The sequence below is a fragment of the Gastrolobium bilobum genome, unplaced genomic scaffold (assembly GCF_033153095.1).
Source record: "Gastrolobium bilobum isolate Gb01-03AN ecotype WA unplaced genomic scaffold, APGP_CSIRO_Gbil_v1 utg9343, whole genome shotgun sequence".
In the NCBI taxonomy this organism is placed as follows: Eukaryota; Viridiplantae; Streptophyta; class Magnoliopsida; order Fabales; family Fabaceae; genus Gastrolobium; species Gastrolobium bilobum.
The window spans coordinates 57,870-76,982 of NW_026899372.1; the positions used below are offsets into that span (position 1 = coordinate 57,870).

The window sequence follows — 19,113 nt, forward strand, 5'->3', positions numbered from 1 at the left end:
ATGTATATGATAACATTTCTAAAAGTATTCTTATCATTATTTTTAGTAAGACTTGTTTTAGTTTTAAGACTTGAATTTTCTAGTGGTTTATAATTTTGAATTGCTTTATTTTAATATAGTTAGTGATTTGTATGACTGAAATTTTAGGCATTTTGAAAAATCGAAAATCGATCTAATCTAGACTGAATAAATTTGAATTAGATTGGATCAGATTTAAAAAAAAAAAATCCAAATTGAATGATGATTAAATGATCAAATCGAAGGAATTGAATCGGGTGATTTTTGCTTCAAAATCGATCTAATCCAGACCGTGAAAACCGTACAATACACCCAAATGAAACAAAAGAGCAGTTAAAAAAAAAAGAAACAAAAGGAACACCAGGGGAACAAAAAGGAAAAATAAATTGACAAAACGTTGATAAAGAAAATGTAATAAACTACACAAAACAATCAAGTTAGTTCTAGTTAGAAATTTTGAGAGTCGTCCAATTTTCTTTTCTTGTAAAAACCAAATAAAAGTGTGTACGTCTCCATTGAAGCACATTGTGGGGTCATTAGCAATATGTCTCCACCATTTCCAGTAAATGGAGTTTAAAGGTAAGAAAGTGTGTTTATTTATCAAGAATAAAAATTAAAACTTGCAGTTGAGAAAATCAAAGTGAAATTGGAAGGTATATAATTCCAAAATGAATGAAAAATAGATCCAGCGACACACTCAGAAAATGGATCGAAAGTTTTTTTTTCCCAGATCTGAACCATAAAAGAGATGTGGACGAAGGAGAGTGGTGATAGATGATGAACGGCGTGGTGAAGTTCGACCAAGCTTTGACCGATCAAATAGATCCAGCGGTACAAATCAGAAAATGGAGTGTGCAAGAGAAAAAAATTCTTCTTTCTCCTTTTTAAAATAGGATTCACTTATTTTTTATGTGAATGTGTCAGAAAAATTTTCTACAGTAGAATAGAAGGGAAGGTTATTGTAACAATCAATTAGTGTTATTACCAATCAAATCAATTTCATCGTTAGATTGATTATATTGATCCAACTGTTATATTTATTTTCAACTTTGTATGGTTATCATTCTCCATATTTAATACTTTATATTTATTTTTATCTTTGTATGGTTATGATAATCATACAAAGATGAAAATAAATATAAAGTATTAAATATGAGGAATGATAATCATACAAAGATGAAAATAAATATAACTGTTGGATCAACATAATCGTTCTAACGGTAAAATTGATTGGTAGTAACATTGGTAATAACACTAGTTGGTTGTTACAATATCCTACTCCTAGAATAGAAGCATAAAAGTTTTTCCCCTATCATATTATAACAATTAACCTTTTTAATATTTTTATGACAAAAATACCCCTCCTCATAAATTTTAAGAATACTAGGGAAGTGTAATTGATAGGAAAATGGTTGGAAAGTGAGTTTGGTAGGAAAATGTAAAAAAAGTTATTTGGTTGGAAAAAATTTACCGGACAAATTAGGTAAGATTTATAAAATCTATGTTTAGTTTGAGGTAAAATATAGATAGAAAAATAAGTGACAATTACGAAAATATCTCTGTTTTTAAAATTTTTGGGAAAATAAAAAAAATTGCAAATTAGAGAGAAACGTGAAAAAAAAATAAAAATGGAATTGCGGAGTTCTTGCTAACTGATTGAAATTTCAGTAAGTAAAAGTACCAAGTTGAGCAATTTATTTTTTGAAGATATCAATATTTTAGTACATGCCATCTTTACAATTGGAGCATGGGCAGGTGCATCACATGGTGGAGTTCTAGCATCTGTGGGGTTGTTGCTCCGAACGTAACCGAAAAATTTCCCTGAGTTGCCACGGTGGTGCCTGCCTCTTTGTCCATGGTGACCGCCGCGGCGGCTGTTGGTGGTTGCAGGTGGCTGCTGCTGCATAGAGACGGTGGAAAGAAAGAGGAGAAGGATTACGAAGGGGTAGTTTGGTCTGCTTTATTTTCTCATTTTCCAACTTACCCAGCTATCCCCAGAAAACCACCACCAACTTCAAATTCTAAACAGTGCCAATGGCTGACTTTCTACAACTAAATGGGAAAATGCTATGCAAATAGCATAGATGGGGAACTTCAATGAATCTCTCTACCAAACAACAACTTTCTGGAATGCCAAGTTCATTTGTATGGGAAAATTTTCAAATCTCTTCAACCAAACACCACCTTAGTTATTCCACTGGCCACCGTCCTGTACTATGGATTTTTTTTCGATCCAAAGAAGCGCACTTGTATTTTTAGAGATGGAAAAGAAAGAACACAATCAAAAGCATCAGGTTTTGGAATAAGCTTGTGTTATTGACTCTCAAAATGCTTTAGAATAACATATGTGCAAATCTGGTTAATGCTTCCTCATTTTCTTTGAGTTGAAAATCCAAATGTGTGTTATGGTTTTTTATTTTTTTTTTATTTTATGAATTGTTGGGTTGTTTAAGTAGTGGGTAGTTATTTTTATTTCAACTTTCCTAAATGGTAGGTTATAGTTATTAGTGGAGTCTATCTAATGCTAGTAGGTAGTTATTTCTAAAGTAGTCTTGATTATTTATTTAAACCTTGAAGTATTTGAATAAAGATAATAGAAGAATTATCTGGAAAAAACACTTTGTGCAAGAGGTCAGGCTGAGATTCCTCAGTAAAGCCATTTGAGGTCAGGCTTCCTCAATAAAGTCAAATTCTCATTTTTATTTATTGTGTTTGTAGCAATTGGTATCAAAGCTCGGGCATGGACAAACGCTTTTAGAAATTGGAAGACGCGGTCCAGTCTTTGTCGGAGCAATTCAAGGAGATGTTCAACCAATTCTCCAACCGGTTGGATGTCTTGGTAGCTAACAAGCCCAACACCCTCTCATCTACTATTGGGCTGGCAAAACTATACGAGACCCGCGATCATAAGATCATCTTTCCTGCTCAGAATGTGCAACTGACCATAACAGTCAGCAACACCAAGGGTTCGCCTTTATCCATTCCCACCAGCGGTGCTGTATCTTCCGGCAGTGGCGCCTCCTCCACCGTTTCGACTCTCGTTTGCTGTAATGACGCATTCACTCCAAGCCATCGCTGCAAACAATTATTCACCATCCAAGCAGTGACAAAAGAGAGCGACAACGAGGCGGTGATGGACGAAAGTGAAGGAGAAGCGGATATTGAAGATGATTCAATTACTTGATGTTGAATTTACTCTTGAGGACAAGAGTTATTTTTAGGGGGAGGGAATGTTACGGTTTTTTATTTTTTATTCTATTATTTTATGAATTGTTGGGTTGTTTAAGTAGTGGGTAGTTATTTCTATTTCAACTTTCCTAAATGGTAGGTTATAGTTATTAGTGGAGTCTATCTAATGCTAGTAGGTAGTTATTTCTAAGCTAGTCTTGATTATTTATTTAAACCTTGAAGTATTTGAATAAAGATAATAGAAGAATTATTTGGAAAAAAACACTTTGTGCAAGAGGTTGAGATTCCTGAGTAAAGCCATTCGAGGTCAGGCTTCCTCAATAAAGTCAAATTTTCATTTTTATTTATTGTGTCTGTAACAATGTGTTTATTCAAAGGATTTTCGCATGAAAAGGTTTGTTCAAAGGAAAAAGTAATAGTTAAAATTTAGTGCATTTTAATTTTTCAGATGTTCTTTCATGAGCCAAGCCATCAACGCCTTCCATTTAAACCTTGTGAAACCCTAACAAAGTCTTCCATTAAGTACCAGTTTTCACTCCATCTAAAGTTAAGGCATAAAGCGATTGTACTCCTATTATTTAAAGAAAAATTGAAGTTGTTTTGCTCGTTCTTTGCAGCCATTTATTTTTTAATCTATTCCTCTCCTAAAATTTTCAGTGCAAATGAAACCCAAACAATGCCCCTTTCATAGTGTATGGAAAAGCGACATTTTTTTCATAAAATTATTAAATAATCTTAATTGTTGCAATGTAATAGTCTAAGGAGGTTAATTATTCCAATTGAAAGTACGAGGTACTTTTTTAGAAAGAAAAAAAGTAATTAAAAGGTGGTTTCGTGTAAAAAATATCATTTCTATCTAAAACCAATGTCAAAGAATAAAATGATTATCATGTACACTCATAATGAATATAGTAGTGAGGGAAGGTTTTTTTAAGACATTTAATTGAAGTTTATTTTTTTTTACCCTTTATAAAACACAATCGAAGAATAAATTCTACGCGTTCAAAATTTTGGTATTTTAATATAAACTTTATCTACTTAAGACATTTTAGTTAGTAGAAGTTTAAAAAGTATTGGATCAAACACTCATGACTAGACCAAAAGTCATAACTTTTAGTTAGAGCAAAACACATTTTACTTACTCTTAGGGGACGTTTGGTAGAGGAGGAATTTTTTTTTGTCCGAAAATCTCAATTTTCAAAAATATGATTTTTGTATTAAGTTTACGATAATATCCGAAAATTTAAAATTTAAAAAAATTTAATTTTTTGAAAATTCTAAAAAAACTCTCGTACCAAACAGCCCCTTGCTATAAGCATAAATGGTATGGTTCAATTTCGATTTGACTCCGACCTCACACCGGACCTTCCTATGGCAAAATATTGTGGAGAATGTGTAATTGAAATTGAGCTAACTTCATTTTCTACATTTCAACAGGCCAATTTTACGTAAATGCGAGAGAAGTGAGAATATAATATCATTTTTTAAAGTAAAAAATAAAAAGTATTAACCGAAAAATGAGTTCTTAATATGCAGTTTTATCCCCTAACACCATATTGTATCTCTAAAAATAACATTTTAAATACGGATTGCTCCATCAAAGTAAACCAAGTAGCAGATTATCATGCAAATAATGATGTTCCTGGTATTATAAAACCAAATTTGTAACGCATGTTACTATGCAAAGAATAGTAATTCCTATTTTTGGGAAATGAAATACGGAATGAATTTCTACTTTAATGCTAATAAGTAATGAATACGAAAGTACTTATTCCATGAAATAAATATAAAATGAAATCCCCCTTCAACGAACCAAATATAACATTAAGCTAATGAAAAAAATTGTTATTTACGTAAACTGCGAATCTCTTATATAAAACTATATTTTGTTTTCAAAAGTTACTGGTTTGGTTATGAATTTTATTTTGCAGAACATATAAATATTATTAGCATACAAACTATTAATCCATAGAAAATATAAATCTGGATGGAAACGGGAAAAAATTTTAAAAATGGTGCAAAGGTATGCATGTCATCAGTCTAAACTCTAGTACAATATTAAAGTCTATTCCCCAGGACAAATTTCCGCAAATAAGAATAATAAGATTCTCCAAATTCAGAGAAGAATATAGAGCCTTAACCCCTGCAAAATATTGACAGGAACATCTTTCAAGTTCGCTGGTTGCCCACCCATTCAATCTCATTGAATTTATTGAAAACCAGCCACCCCAATGACACCTACAAACTCCGATAATCTATCACAGTGACCTCGTCCTCTGGGGCATCCAGATCTTGATAACTGCACCACCATTAGCAAAATAAGTTTATCATACAAAGTCAATCAAAGACAGCAAATAAGAACTTGACTCTTTCCATTAACAGTAAAAAACAAAATTGATATCTTTTTTTTGGATACAAACAAAATTGATATCTACATTCATCTTTGCCAGGCACACGCTTTATGTTTACTAGGATATCCTCCTGATCCTTATCCTAATTTTCTGGCCATAATAGCTAAGGAAAGAATAAAAGAACTTTTCTTTTAAACGAATTTCCCTTTCACAAACAAAATAAATAAAGCAAAGGCACTCTCTCAATATGTCAGATTATGGACAAATAAGTAGAGAACTGAAGAAATTTTACTATTTTTAGGCCATGTAAAATGGACTTAAATATCACCCATGTACCAAATAAAATGGATATAAAAACAATAATGCTATTTGAGAGGACTTCCAGATGAACGATCACAGAAATGAGTGGGAAGGAACTGAATGGAGATAAAATAGGAAAATATCTGAGCAAGGGTCATGCAAAACATTTACCTTCGCATACGCCGAGGATCTGGTCTAAAAGCTGGAGGAACAGCAATTATTGGTGCTGGTCCACCCATATGAGGACCTGACCGCATCTTTCTTCCAGAGGCCTCATATGAAGATGGTCCTCCTTGCTCTCTTAGCATCTGCATTGCAACTTCTGGTGGAGCAGGAACAAAGGGTCCTAAAGGCCTGTAGATATACATTATATAATCACTAACTAAATCTTAAGAAACCAAAAAAGTGCATCAGACTGTGAAGAGAAAAGATGATTAGAAGGGGCAACCAACCCAGCACCAGGTACAGGCATCAACACTGGTGGAGGAGGGGGCATATCTGAGGCAAATGGAGGTACACCTGGCCCTGCATAAGTGTCATACATTGTTTCATCATGGTTTCCCATCTCAAGTGCTTTAGAATGCCTTTCACGAGATGGGGAATTCTCAGTCCTATCTCCATCGTTTATTCTGTCACTCCGATCATGATCTCGCCGATTACCACGATCATCTCTCAATCGACCCTCAAGACCTAATCTTCGTTTTAAAGGCCTGTCCTTCTGCAAATAAAAAAATAAAAACATAAGATATACATCAAATAATTTGCACTCAGATATGCAGCATACTGTTGGAGGAAAATTCAAAAACTTCACTATTTGACAAGCTATCAGAAATCATCCACAACGTTGCTAAAAAGCCATATACCAAAACTTGGACAGAAAGGGTTCTCATAGCACAACTATAACGATAGTTTTATAAAATCATGCCTCATTCTAGTAATGTCTTTCTTCTAGGTATATATACTTATGGTAAAACAAAATCAGTAGTCCACCTGAGGTTGCTGCATGACAGGCGTTGCACCAGGAGAATCTGGATCACTACAACAATAGTAAGGCCAGTATCAGTGATATTTCCACCAACACTTGCAATAATAACCCCAAATCAAATGAAGCCTCAGTTATTACTTACTTCATGTAATTTTGAAAATAGAGATCCTCACGTAGTTTTGAAGTTTGATCAATAACAAGCTCTGGGTGTTTTAGCTTCAGATGTTTGTACACAAATTCAGCAGCATGAAAAAGCTTTGTGCAGCCCTTAGCTCCACAACCATACTTCCATCCATACTTTTCATCCCTAATTTTTCTAACATATGGATCCAACACTTCAGCTGCTGCAGCATCTATCTTCTCCTTGGCAGTCATTACTTCCAAGGGATCCTGACCATTCAGCCTTCCCTGCCAAAATGAGTCAAGTTTCTTCTCCCATTCAAACCCTGATTTACCTTTTTCTTCATGCCCTGTTCCTTCTGCTCTCACATGCCTAAAACCCTTAGCCTCACTAGTCTCAATCATGCCATAATAATCTACACCATGAATCCGCCAAAGATATGTAATAAGTGTGTCCAGAAGCTCAACACCCTCTAAACCCTTAACAGATGTTAGGCCTCGTATAATTATTATAGGACCCACAGATCCACTATGAGTCTTATCATCATTTTTGCTGTGATCACTGCTGGATAAAATATTATCTTCAATCCCCTTTTCTAAGTCAAGTTTACGTACAAGGGCCTGAGCCTGTTGAATATCTGCTTGTATTCGTCTGGGTTCAGAACTGATAGGGTGAGACTTTGGAGCAGCTGAGAAATCATTTTCTTTATTAGATCCCCTACCATGTCTTCTTCGTTTACCTCCAGTGTCTGGTTCCTCCTCTGAATTTGGCTCGCTAGCTTGCCCTGATTTGCTGGATGAAGAGGTATTTAATCCGGGATTTCTGCGTTGATAGTAATACAAATTATGCATGATGGCCAAACAAAGAAACTCACGAGAGCAAGTGAAAGAGAGAGTAAGAGAACTTACAGGTCTAATGTTCCACTCTGCAGATCAAGCAAAAAATCCTTTGCCAGCTGGCGAGCACTTTCATTCCTCCTAAAGATGATGAACCAGACAAAACTCAATACAAATATGTCTTAATATGAATTTTAATCCACTTGCCTATATAGTTATCATCCAACGAAAGAAAAAAAAAACATCCATCAACATTAAGAGGAAAAAATGTTCAGTTCTTCATTAGACGGTAAGGTTGATATACACTCACCTTTCAATGACTGTAAGCAAATTTGTTGGATGATATTTATCTTTCAACCTACATCAAATAGTAAAACATATAATTGAAAGAACATCAGTACATTTGAACTTGAAGCAATATGATAATATTTACTTTTAATAGTAAGCATTTCCACAATGAACTACAAATTTTACAAGAGGAAAAAACACATACCACTCCTCATCCTTGTGAGCATTAAAATAAGCTTGTTTTTGGGTAGAAATGTATTCTGATTTGTATTCTTGATACCTAGAAAAATCAATTGCAAGTCATTTGTCAATGAACATACAATAAATTCTCATGATACTCAAATGATGAGTCTTGAACAAAAGATATTATTTTCCAGAACTTACCTACGTTCTGCTTCAGCCGGTAGAATATCATCCTCAAGCTCCTGAATGAATTGCTTATAGGACATCAACCCCTCTCTGGAACAACTCACAGATATCTTAATGTTAACATGTTTTCCCAGAAAGGTCTATTGTCAGACAGTAAATTAAGATAACATAGAATCATTAAACAAGAAATAACAGAATCATTGTTTTCACAAAGCGTTAATTTTGCTATTTAATGAGAAAACTCAAAGTTGAAGACACACTTAGGTATAGAAATATCATGAATACATATGGGATAATGAGCACAGAAAACAACTGTTCAATTGGTTGAAAGCAGAAAAATCAGACAGGAAATATGTGCTGGGCGCTCCTGAAGTTCAGGAAAGAATTTTGTTAAAGTTTCTTTTGCTGAAGCAACAGTTCATGCACCATTAGTTGAATAGGACAAGAATGTCAATTAAAATCAAAAACTGAAATTATAGTAGTACAACTTTTGTGAAGGAAATTCAAATTAAGGTTTTACATTGAGACATCACCAAAACCCAGCCAGTAACAAGGACATTAAGTGTTGAGCTGCTAGATATACTCAGTACCCACTCCCATCAACAACAATAAGCTCAGGAGACTGTTTTCTCCATTCAGACATCTATAAGGCTCTCATATATATTTGGCAGATGGATAGGTAGAATGGATACAATGTATTCATAAATGGGGTGCTGGAAATTTCATTTATTAATGGTAACAAAATATAGTTTTGCATGTGCCAAAAAAGCATGCAAAGTCAATGGCAGCACGTGGCAGCCTCTTTAATTTAACTTGGGGATTTCCCACAAACAGTACACAGTGAATTCAAATTATAAGTAAAAGGAGTTTTACAAATTTCTAAGAAAACTGTTCAATAAATTAGCTTTCACAAATTTCTACCCAAGCTTGTCCAAAAATTAGTTAATGCTTATATTGGATATTATCAGAGTTTAAGAGAGAGAGAGAGAGAGGAGAAGCCATTGAATCGATTGTGTATTCTGAATATATGTTTCTGATACAAGGAGGCTCTTTATATATATATATAGAGCAAGGTGATGACTCAGATCTGAGTCATCAACATAACAAAATCTCTAACAATACAACAGAAAAGTATAAGGAGAAATCTGATACAAACAGCAGTAGAGTAAAAATATTACATTTACACAAAAACGCTACTTTTAAGTGGCTTTATAATATTTGATTTACGAGTATATACTGTTTGCAGCCATAGGCTAAATAACAGAGATATGCAGTTAGGGGGTGTTTGGTTGAGGATAAATTTTTTGAATACTGGAAAAATGTAATTGATAGGGAAATGGTTGGAAATTGAGTTTGGTAGGAAAATGTAAAAAAAGTTGTTTGGTTGAAAAAAAAATTACTGGGCAAATTAGATAAGATTATAAAAGTCTATGTTTGGTGTGAGATAAAATATAGATGGGGACATGTGTTACAATTACAAAAATATCCCTCTTTTTACATTTTTTTAAATCACCTACCCTTTACCCTTCCTTCACCTTCCACGCCGCTTCAAGATGTGATTGGGGTAGGATTATAGGGATCAGCTAATTTTGCACAGCCACCATCCAAGTGGCAGAGCAATCAATTTCTCAGGGGAAAAAAAAAATCAAGCCTACCAAAATCCTAAACACCCCATTTGATCTCTTTCTCTTATTCAACCTCATCTGGAACATCCCATTGTACCTCATTCTCTCATCTGAACCCTAATGCAATGGTCCGTGCTTGGGGCAACTTCAATTTGTGGGTGGTTTGATTGGGTCCTGCTTGGGTTGGTTTGACTGTGGCTAATCTGGGTTGTGGCTGAACTCTTTCTCCTTCAATCTGTTACTGTTTTGATCTGGGTGGGTGGTTATTGGTTTGTCTTTGCCTATTGTGCTCTGTTTCAGTGTTTGGTTCTGTTTTGGTTGCTGGTGGTGGTGTGACAACGTCGTTCAGTTGCTGGTATCCGGTGCCGGTGCGGAGAGTGGTCGTGTATGTACAGCTGTCACCTTCCTTCAGATGTGATTTGGGCTCCAAGTTGAGGGTATGGTGGTCATGTGGTTAATCATCCATTTCTTCATTTAGGTAGATATCCTCAAATACCACATCTCAGATGGGAATCGGTTGCCTTGCATTTAAGCCAAATTGACATGCAAACTTGATGGATGGGGAACTGATTTCGCTGGAGAAATTTTTGAAAATCTTCAACCAAACATGGTGATTCATCTTTCCCACTTATCAGAATCCTATCTATCTGATAAGATACCTCCGACCAAACGCCCCCTTAGAACTTTTCCTTGCATATATCCTTTCATACAAGGGGTGTTTGGTAGAGGGTTTTTTTTTAGATTCCCGGGAAAGTAAAGGTGGTAATCCTATTTACCCACGTTTGGTATAAGATTTCTGAAAATTTTCCCAGAAATGTGATTTTCCAGGGATTTTTTTTAAAGCAAAATGTAAATTAAAATACCATCCAAGAATACCACCAAGAGAGTGGTATTTTTGGATTCCTGGGAAAATGGAAACTTCCGCACACAAAAACTGACGAAATTAACCCACACTGCTTTTGCTTCACATCTCATGAACAAACTCGTTTTTGCATTTCCCAGATCTCTTTCTTTCATTCATAGCAACAGCAGCAAAGTGGTATTTTTGGATTCCTGGGAAAATGGAAACTTCCGCACACAAAAACTGACGAAATTAACCCACACTGCTTTTGCTTCACATCCCATGAACAAACTCGTTTTTGCATTTCCCAGATCTCTTTCTTTCATTCATAGCAACAGCAGCGGAAGCAGAAGCTTCTAGAAACTCAAAAAGAGAAGGAATTCGAGATCTATGAAGCACCGATACCGACATGGCATTTTCGATACGTTCCCAATATGGGACGTTGCGTTACTTCAAAAATACTACTATTTCGATACATTCCGATATGTCTTAGTATTAAATAATATTTTTAATATATAGAATGTATTTCACATTATTTAAGTATTTGTTTATTTACTTAATGAGTATAAAATATGAAAATTAAACAGCACCCATTATTTACATTCACAGCATGTATTTGCTTATTTTAATTTACTGCATTATTTATTTAGTTTTATTATAATTACTTGTCTTTTTAATTTTATGATATTTTACCACAACAAATAATTGCTTAAAAGAAACTAACAGTCCAAGATTAATGGGCTTAGTGTACCAAGCCCACCAAAACAAACTACATGGACAAAACTTGCTTGGGCTCTTTCTTTTAAGAAAAATATTGACATCACTAAACCTAATCTTTACTTTCTTGAAAACCTACAGCATCTCAAGCGGTGGCTAGTTTTAGGAAAGGAAGATAAAAAAAAAACAGTGGTGATGTGTTGCAGCAGGAAGCTGAAGAAGACCAGCAGACTAGCAAGATGGCGGGTGCAGAGCTCTGGTTCGTGAACGACACGGAGGAGCTCGAGGTGGGTTTGCGGTGGTGTGACGTGGCAGTTGGCTACTGGTCCGCGATTGGAAACGAGATTTGACTGTGTCGAAATTTTGTTGACCAATCGATACGGCAAAATGGATATCGGAAGCGTATCCGTCTGGGACGCGTGTCCGATACGTTGGAAAAAAAATTTAGACGTGTCGGTGCTTCATAGTTCAAGATGGGTTGCAGAAGCAGGGTTATGAGAAAATGGGTTGCAGAAGCTTCTTTCTCTCTCTCTCTTTCCTCTGCATTGATTTCATTTGAAGCTCAAATGGGTTATGAGAATTTCATATTTTGCCCAATTCCCATGACCCTGCTTCAATAATAATGTGTAATTGTCATCTCGGTTGTCTTTTTTTTTTTGCTCTTCTTTTTTTGTTTCTGTTTCTTTCACTGTGGTAATAGTAACATGTTTGCTCAAACATGAATCATGGTTCCTAAGACAGTTGATAGTTTTTGGCTGTTATTCATTTTGTGTTGCTCCTATTAGCTGAGAAAATTTTAAGAATTGAATTAGTGATTCGTTCACCCAACGAACAGCCATGTAAATCGTGCTTGAAAGAAAAGAATTTAAGGTAGGGTTATTTATGTAAAATCATCCCACATTCCCAGTAACATTTGACAATTAACCAACATGGAATCAGGAAACTTAAACCAATATTTCCAGTAAACATTTGGTTACATTCTCAAAAAATTTACTTTCCCACCATATACCTGGGAATCATGATTCTCGGAAACAAAAATTTATCCTCTACCAAAAGTCCCGTATAAGTTCAAGTAAAGTGAAAATCTAAGTATGTCCACAAAATTTTACAAGGCTAAATCAGAGAATGAAAAGTCTACAGTAGAGATATTGTAACATATGAAACATCCAAACATAAGGGGGGTGTTTGATTTGTTTTATGTATTAGTATTCAGTTGATATGTTTTCACTATTTATAACAAAAATGCCACCTTGTTTTGATTCTATTTCCTTTTTCAAATTTTTGTAAAGGAAATAAAGAAAAGAAAATATTGTTTTTACTATTTATATATATGCAACATTAACTCAGAACATCCATAATCTCAACAGAGATATCATCTTTGCCTTGTCTAGTTGTAGCAGTAAGGTGCATCTTCAATTGAAGCCACCCTTCCAGATGTGAAGTTAACATGTTCCCAAATTATTTAAAAACTCCTCAACAGCATAGACCTATAAAGCTAGTGTCCTAAAAGGTTTATTGAATTATATTGGCATGTTTGCCATATTTCCTTACTCAAATACCTTCCCAGTGATAAAATTCCTTGTTTATGTTGGACAAGAAACAACAAACAGAGCAGGTAAAATTTATTGTTCGGACAAAAAAATTATAAAGCTAACCTTTGTGCACCGCCACTTGGCAAGTCTGAATAACCACGATTGGGTTCCATATCTGCAAAAGGTAAGTACAAAAAACATATGAACATATAAATAGTAAGTTGTCTTTATCCAAAAAAAAAATGTTGACACTTGAATCTTGATACCACGTAAGAGTTAGGATGTACTGTTCTTCAGTTAAGTGGACAAAAAAGTGTTCAACATTTATACAAAAAAATTAGGAATTTAACAAAAAAACTGAAAGAGAGAGGAAGACAAATTTTTTTATGGCCAAGTCCGTTTCACTTGATTAGTGTAGAATAGTTTTATAGATGTCATTAAATAACAAAAAAGAATTACAATCTACAATAAAATGGATAAAGTTAAAATCAAGGGAAACGAAAAAGTAAAAGGGTGTTTGGTTTGTTTTCTGTTTTAATTTACTTCACTAGAAAGGTTGTGTACTTTGAACAAGGATGAAGGAATGGGCGCACAAAAAAAAAAGACATTATCACTCAATGGAACAGATCCAGTGCAAATTACAATTACATTGTCAAATTAAATTATAAAAAGGATTGTAACATTGCCACTTAACAATACAGTCTGAAACACAAAAGGCTGCAATGAATAAATGTACTTATGCCTTTGGTTATGGTAAACTACAACCCATTAATACTCATAACCTATGAAACACCGACACTTCAAAAATCCCGATGTATCGTGTCCGACACTTCTCGACACTCGAACGCGCGTTGTAGAAACTCAAAAAAAGGTTCAAAGGTTGCATTGTGTTTCTAGTTCTAACTATTAGATTTGTTGGATTACTATTACCATTTTATTGAATTTAATATAAATATTTGTGATATCTTATGTTTCTTTGCAAAATTAATGGGTATTATAAGTTTAGCTTTATTTTTTTGTTAAAGTATTGAATATTAAATATAATATATGCAACATAAATTAAAAATATTATTTAATATTAAAACGTGTCCTAACGTGTCGAAATCTAACATTTTTTTGAATTAACGTATCGGAGTACCGTGTCGTGTAGTGTCTGCGTCCCATGTCGGTATCGGTGCTACATAGCTCATAACAGCATCTTATCCAGACCATAACTACTGATTATAGAGTAGTAAACAATAATCATGCATTTATTACAAGTTTATAACCAAACATGAGCAAAACCAATCAAAGTCCAAACATATATTAAACACAATAGATACAGGTTTGCTAATTAGGGGTAGAATCAAGCCAAGCTAAGCCTAAATACATATTCGAGCATAGATGGGATCATGTTTTCTTAAATTCAAGATCAATCCCAATTCAAATTAGAATTTTAAAATATTATTTTAATTTATTTAAAAAAATTATATTAATACAATTTTTTAATTAGTTTTTTATAGTTATGATACCATAACACATAATAAATTTTAATACAAATAAAATTAATCAGACTCGAACTAAGCTTATCAAGCACCAGCAACGGATGTTAAATTTCAGCTTAGGTATATAATTGAGCCCTATAATGTGTTCAAACAAGACATTTTCAAGCTTTAATCGAACGCTTATCAAGCTTCTCATTTCGACAGCTACCCCTCTTTGTTACCAATAAAATCAGGGTAGTTAATTCTCCGGTTCGAGGTGGCTGTGCCAAATAATGTGGCCTCCCCTAGATGAGCCACAGCTTCGAATTGTATCAAATAGCGACAACTACATCATCAGGCAGGTAAAAAAAAACTCCAATTAGCCCCCATTTCTGTGTGCCCCACTGATATGACCCCTCCATTGAGGATGCATACTAGAAAGAGAAACAGAAGATTAGTGGCACAGGCTGAGTCAGAAACTAGGTGGTTAGTGGCATGGAATGTAACGTTGCTAGGGATAAATAGTGGTCTGCAAGCAAGACACATTTCATAACTTTGGTCGTATTGGGAATCTGGGACTAGAAACTTGGGAGAGATCTCAGAGCCTCTTGAATTGCTCTGAATCTGTGTTACTATTCTTTGTTGTTCTTTGCTTTCATTATCATTTCCATTGCTATGTTTTACTTTTTGTAAGCTTACGTAGCTGATTTCATTTTGGATCAGCTTTTATCAATACAACCTTCCATATTCGATTTCTATTTTCATTTATCAATTCTTGGATCCTAACACCCACCTAGCTTTCTTTGGTTTTTTTATCATTTCCGTCAAGTTCCCCAACTCCCCTTAGGGTTCGAGGGAAAGCCTCCCGAACTCCCACTCCCCTTTTGTACGTGAAATACACTGTCTCCACTCTCCAGTCATTGTCCATCACCTCCCGTCGTCACCATCCAAAACAGTCCCGTCCATCACCGGCTCTCCCACCTCTGCTCTGTTCTTTTTGCTTTTTGTTGTGTAATTTGCAATTCACAGCCCTCTCTTTTTTACTTCCATGACAGTTCTCATTACTTTGGCAGCCATTACTATTGCTTTAAGTTCCTTAACTTTTTTAATATCAAAACGTGTCATAACGTGTCGAAATCTAACATTTTTTAGAATTAACGTATTAAAATCTAGCATTTTTTAGAATTAACGTGTCGTGTTGTGTCCCGTGTCGGTGTCAGTGTAACATAGATCTTAAGTAAACGCCCATTTGCTATGGGTTTTTGGGATTGACAACTATGATTAAGGGCCTGTTTGTTTGAACTTTTTTAGAGAAAAAAAAACACTTTTAATTAAAAAATGTTTAATTTTTTTATAATGATTAGATAAGTTTTATTAAAAAGAAAAAACCTCAAAATAAGCTAACAAATAGTAGCTTCTGAAAAAATAAAAGGTACGTCATAAAAGCACTTTTTTCAATGCTGAAACAAACTAAGTAATAGCATTACCATATTTAACACACCCCACATGTACAACATGCAATGAAGAAACCATGAAATCTAAGAGTAGTAAACTCGTGAACTATTACGCAAATATACTTTTGTGTTGAAAAGCAAGAGATAATGAGTATAACAATTCAGTTAAAAAATAATGATAAGAATATAATTAATTCTACAGATAAAATGGGGGGTATAGGAAAAACCCAAGTTATTAGCAACTATAAACATACCAGAAATCCCATTTTGATATCCCCCTGCAGAACGATGTCCAAACCTGCCATAAGACTTCTCATCTACATAACCAAGTCGTCCACCCACTCCCCGATCGTAACCGCCATAATAATCATATCCAAGTCTGCTGTAATCAGATAAGGAGGTGAAGTAAGAAATATCAGATTTGGAAAAAGCATGATGTACAACTTAAGGTACTAAAGGGAGGAAACAGAATTAAAGGAACTCAATTCAACTAGCAAAGAAAAACATAAACTATGATTGCACTAACAGAAGAAAAACCCAATTCCAATAAATCCCAGATTTCTGACAAGGCACCATTAGGAAACAAATAATCTCTCCTCTTCTACATGGTGAGACTATTGCTGGTTAGAAACAAGAATGACAACATCAAATAAAACATGAAAAGCACTTCAAATCATTTTCCAGAGTCTTCTCATAGTGACAGAAACCCCCTAATTCAGAGGAATAAAGACAGTTAGTTAGTTGGATGATATTCCAGCAGAAGTACGGAACTAAAGTAGAAGTTAGTTAGAGGAAAAGGGTGAGAAGTTGTACGAATAAAAGGGAGTGAGGAAAGAAGAAATGGTAGAGAATTAGTACAGAAAGTAGAGATGGCTAGGGTTCTTGTTCCCTGGAGTTGAGAGACAGAGGGAAACCTCCATTGTATTCAATTTTCCATCATCGTCTACCTATTCAGATCCTGGGAAGAGGCTATAAGAAAAAGGATTCAATCAACATCCAATATCCAATTTCTTATCTGGTATTTCCTAAATCTTGAACCAGTTTCTACCACATAGTTCCTACGGGAAACAGGTTTAAGCTACAAACACCTAACTCTAAAGTAAAATCCTCAGGTTTTTTTCTCAACCTAAAATCACATCAAGTAGCTAATCTATTAATTCAATTCCTATAATCGCACAACGAGAACAAATTCATTCTAGCTGTTACCATTTCACGCGTTGAACCAAAACTAAAACCCGAAAAAGCATGCATCACCTGTCATCGGGTCCGTAACCGCCGCGTGGACTGCCCCTCCTAGGCCGCTTGTAAGGCGGAGGCGAGCGCCGCAACGCTGGAGAATAACGCCGGTCGCGATGGGAAGGGCTCGGGCTGCGGCGGCGCTTGAAGTCCCGGTCTCTGTCTCTGTCCCTCGGCGGGGGCGGTGGCGGCGACATGTTCCTGTCTCTGTCGTAGTAATCGGCGCCGCCTCCTCCGCGGCGGTTCGGAGGTCGATCGTAATCCCTATCGTCCCTCCTGTCCCTGGAATCCCTGTCCCTCCTCCGGAACGAGGAATGCGGCGGCGGAGGGAGATCGTCATCGACGGCGGAAGAAGAAGGAAGTGGCGGCGGAGGAGGAGGAGGAGGGGGAGCGGAAGAGGATGGAGATTTGTCGAGAGAATCAGGGGGCATGTTAATAACCTCTGCCATGGAAATTGGAAAACCCTAACAGACCCAGAAAAAGAGAGAAACAAAGTGATGTGAATATGAGGAAGTGAGTGTTGATTCTTGTGTTTGTGTTGTGTTCTCAGATTTTCTCGGAAACCTGATTCGGGTTTCACACTGATTTACGGACACTTTTCACGGCTATTTTGTTGAACTCTCAAGATTGATGTAAAATTATTTAAGATAAGTTAATTAATGTTAGATGTTTGTGATTTTAAATGAAATAAATTATGTAATTTTAAGAGAAATAGGAATTAAAATGAAAATTATATGAGAGAAAGTGGTTGATTTTTTTTAATTTAAATCTTAAATAAAAAATTATTTTTATGTCTATCTCTCTTAAAATGACATAACTTTATGTTATTTAAAATGACAAATATTTTTTTCCTAATAATATTATAATTAGATTTACATTTAGTTAGAATTTATTTTAAATTAGTTATGGGATAGGATATCGTGACAACCAAATAATGTTACTAGCAATGTTACTACCACATCTTAACCGTTAATTTCCACCAATCAACGGTTATCATTTATTGCGAATTAATAATTAATTAAGGATCTGGATCCTCTGATGTGAAAAATCACATGACATGGTAAAGTGGGAAATCATAACCATACAAAGGTGGATCAATGGTAATAAAAGAGGAGAGGGAAAAAATAGTAAAATAGGTAGTTATAAAATCATAACCATTGATTTAACTTTGTATGGTTGTGATCTTCTCACATGACCATGTCATGTTTTTCTCACATCAGAAGATCCATTTCCATTAATTAATGAGTTTGATTTGAAAAATGATAACCGTTATTGGCGGAAATCAACGGTTAAGATGTAGTAGTAACATTATTTGGTTGTCACAAGATCATATCTCATTAGTTATTATCTAATCTATTCTAGTTTTTTTTTTTAATTTGAAAATTTTAACATTTTTACAAACTATTAAAATAAATGAAAGGGAAATATTTTTATCATGTTACATGAGAAATCTTATCTCCTATTACACACATCGAAATTTGAGCCAACATTTCTTTTTCTTTTTTTTAATTACGAGACCCACCTAATTATGTCCCTACATAAAATAATATATCTCATATAACATGAGAAAAACATTACATGAGAAAAACATTGTCCATGAATGAATGATCCTATATTTATATCGTACCCAAAAAAGTATCATCAGATCTAGCAGAAGCACTGTTGTAAAACTCAGTCCGACCCAGTTGGGTCGATCTGAAATCTGATGAATCAGTCATTGGATCTGTTCTGTCCTCGAGACAGAGATGTCTAGCCCAGTCAGGCTAGTACGTTAATATTGGATCTGAT

General features: G+C 34.9%; 1 protein-coding gene across 3 annotated transcripts; it reads right to left on the reverse strand.

The window, feature by feature from the left end:
• Nucleotides 1-5,139: 5,139 nt before the first annotated feature.
• Nucleotides 5,140-17,886, reverse strand: LOC133290000 (serrate RNA effector molecule-like). Of its 3 annotated transcripts, none has more exons than XM_061488040.1 (12): nt 17,344-17,886; nt 16,344-16,468; nt 13,296-13,347; nt 8,473-8,547; nt 8,294-8,368; nt 8,111-8,158; nt 7,873-7,941; nt 6,986-7,786; nt 6,849-6,894; nt 6,311-6,576; nt 6,030-6,212; nt 5,140-5,506 (listed from the first exon to the last, which is right to left on the reverse strand). In XM_061488040.1, exons 1-12 carry the CDS (start codon nt 17,772-17,774, stop codon nt 5,446-5,448), a joined length of 2,232 nt encoding a protein of 743 aa, XP_061344024.1. In that variant the 5' UTR covers nt 17,775-17,886; the 3' UTR covers nt 5,140-5,445. The 3 variants fall into 3 exon arrangements, with proteins under 3 accessions (XP_061344024.1, XP_061344025.1, XP_061344023.1); XM_061488041.1 differs by having other exon boundaries at nt 6,311-6,573; nt 16,344-16,471; XM_061488039.1 differs by having other exon boundaries at nt 16,344-16,471.
• Nucleotides 17,887-19,113: the final 1,227 nt, after the last annotated feature.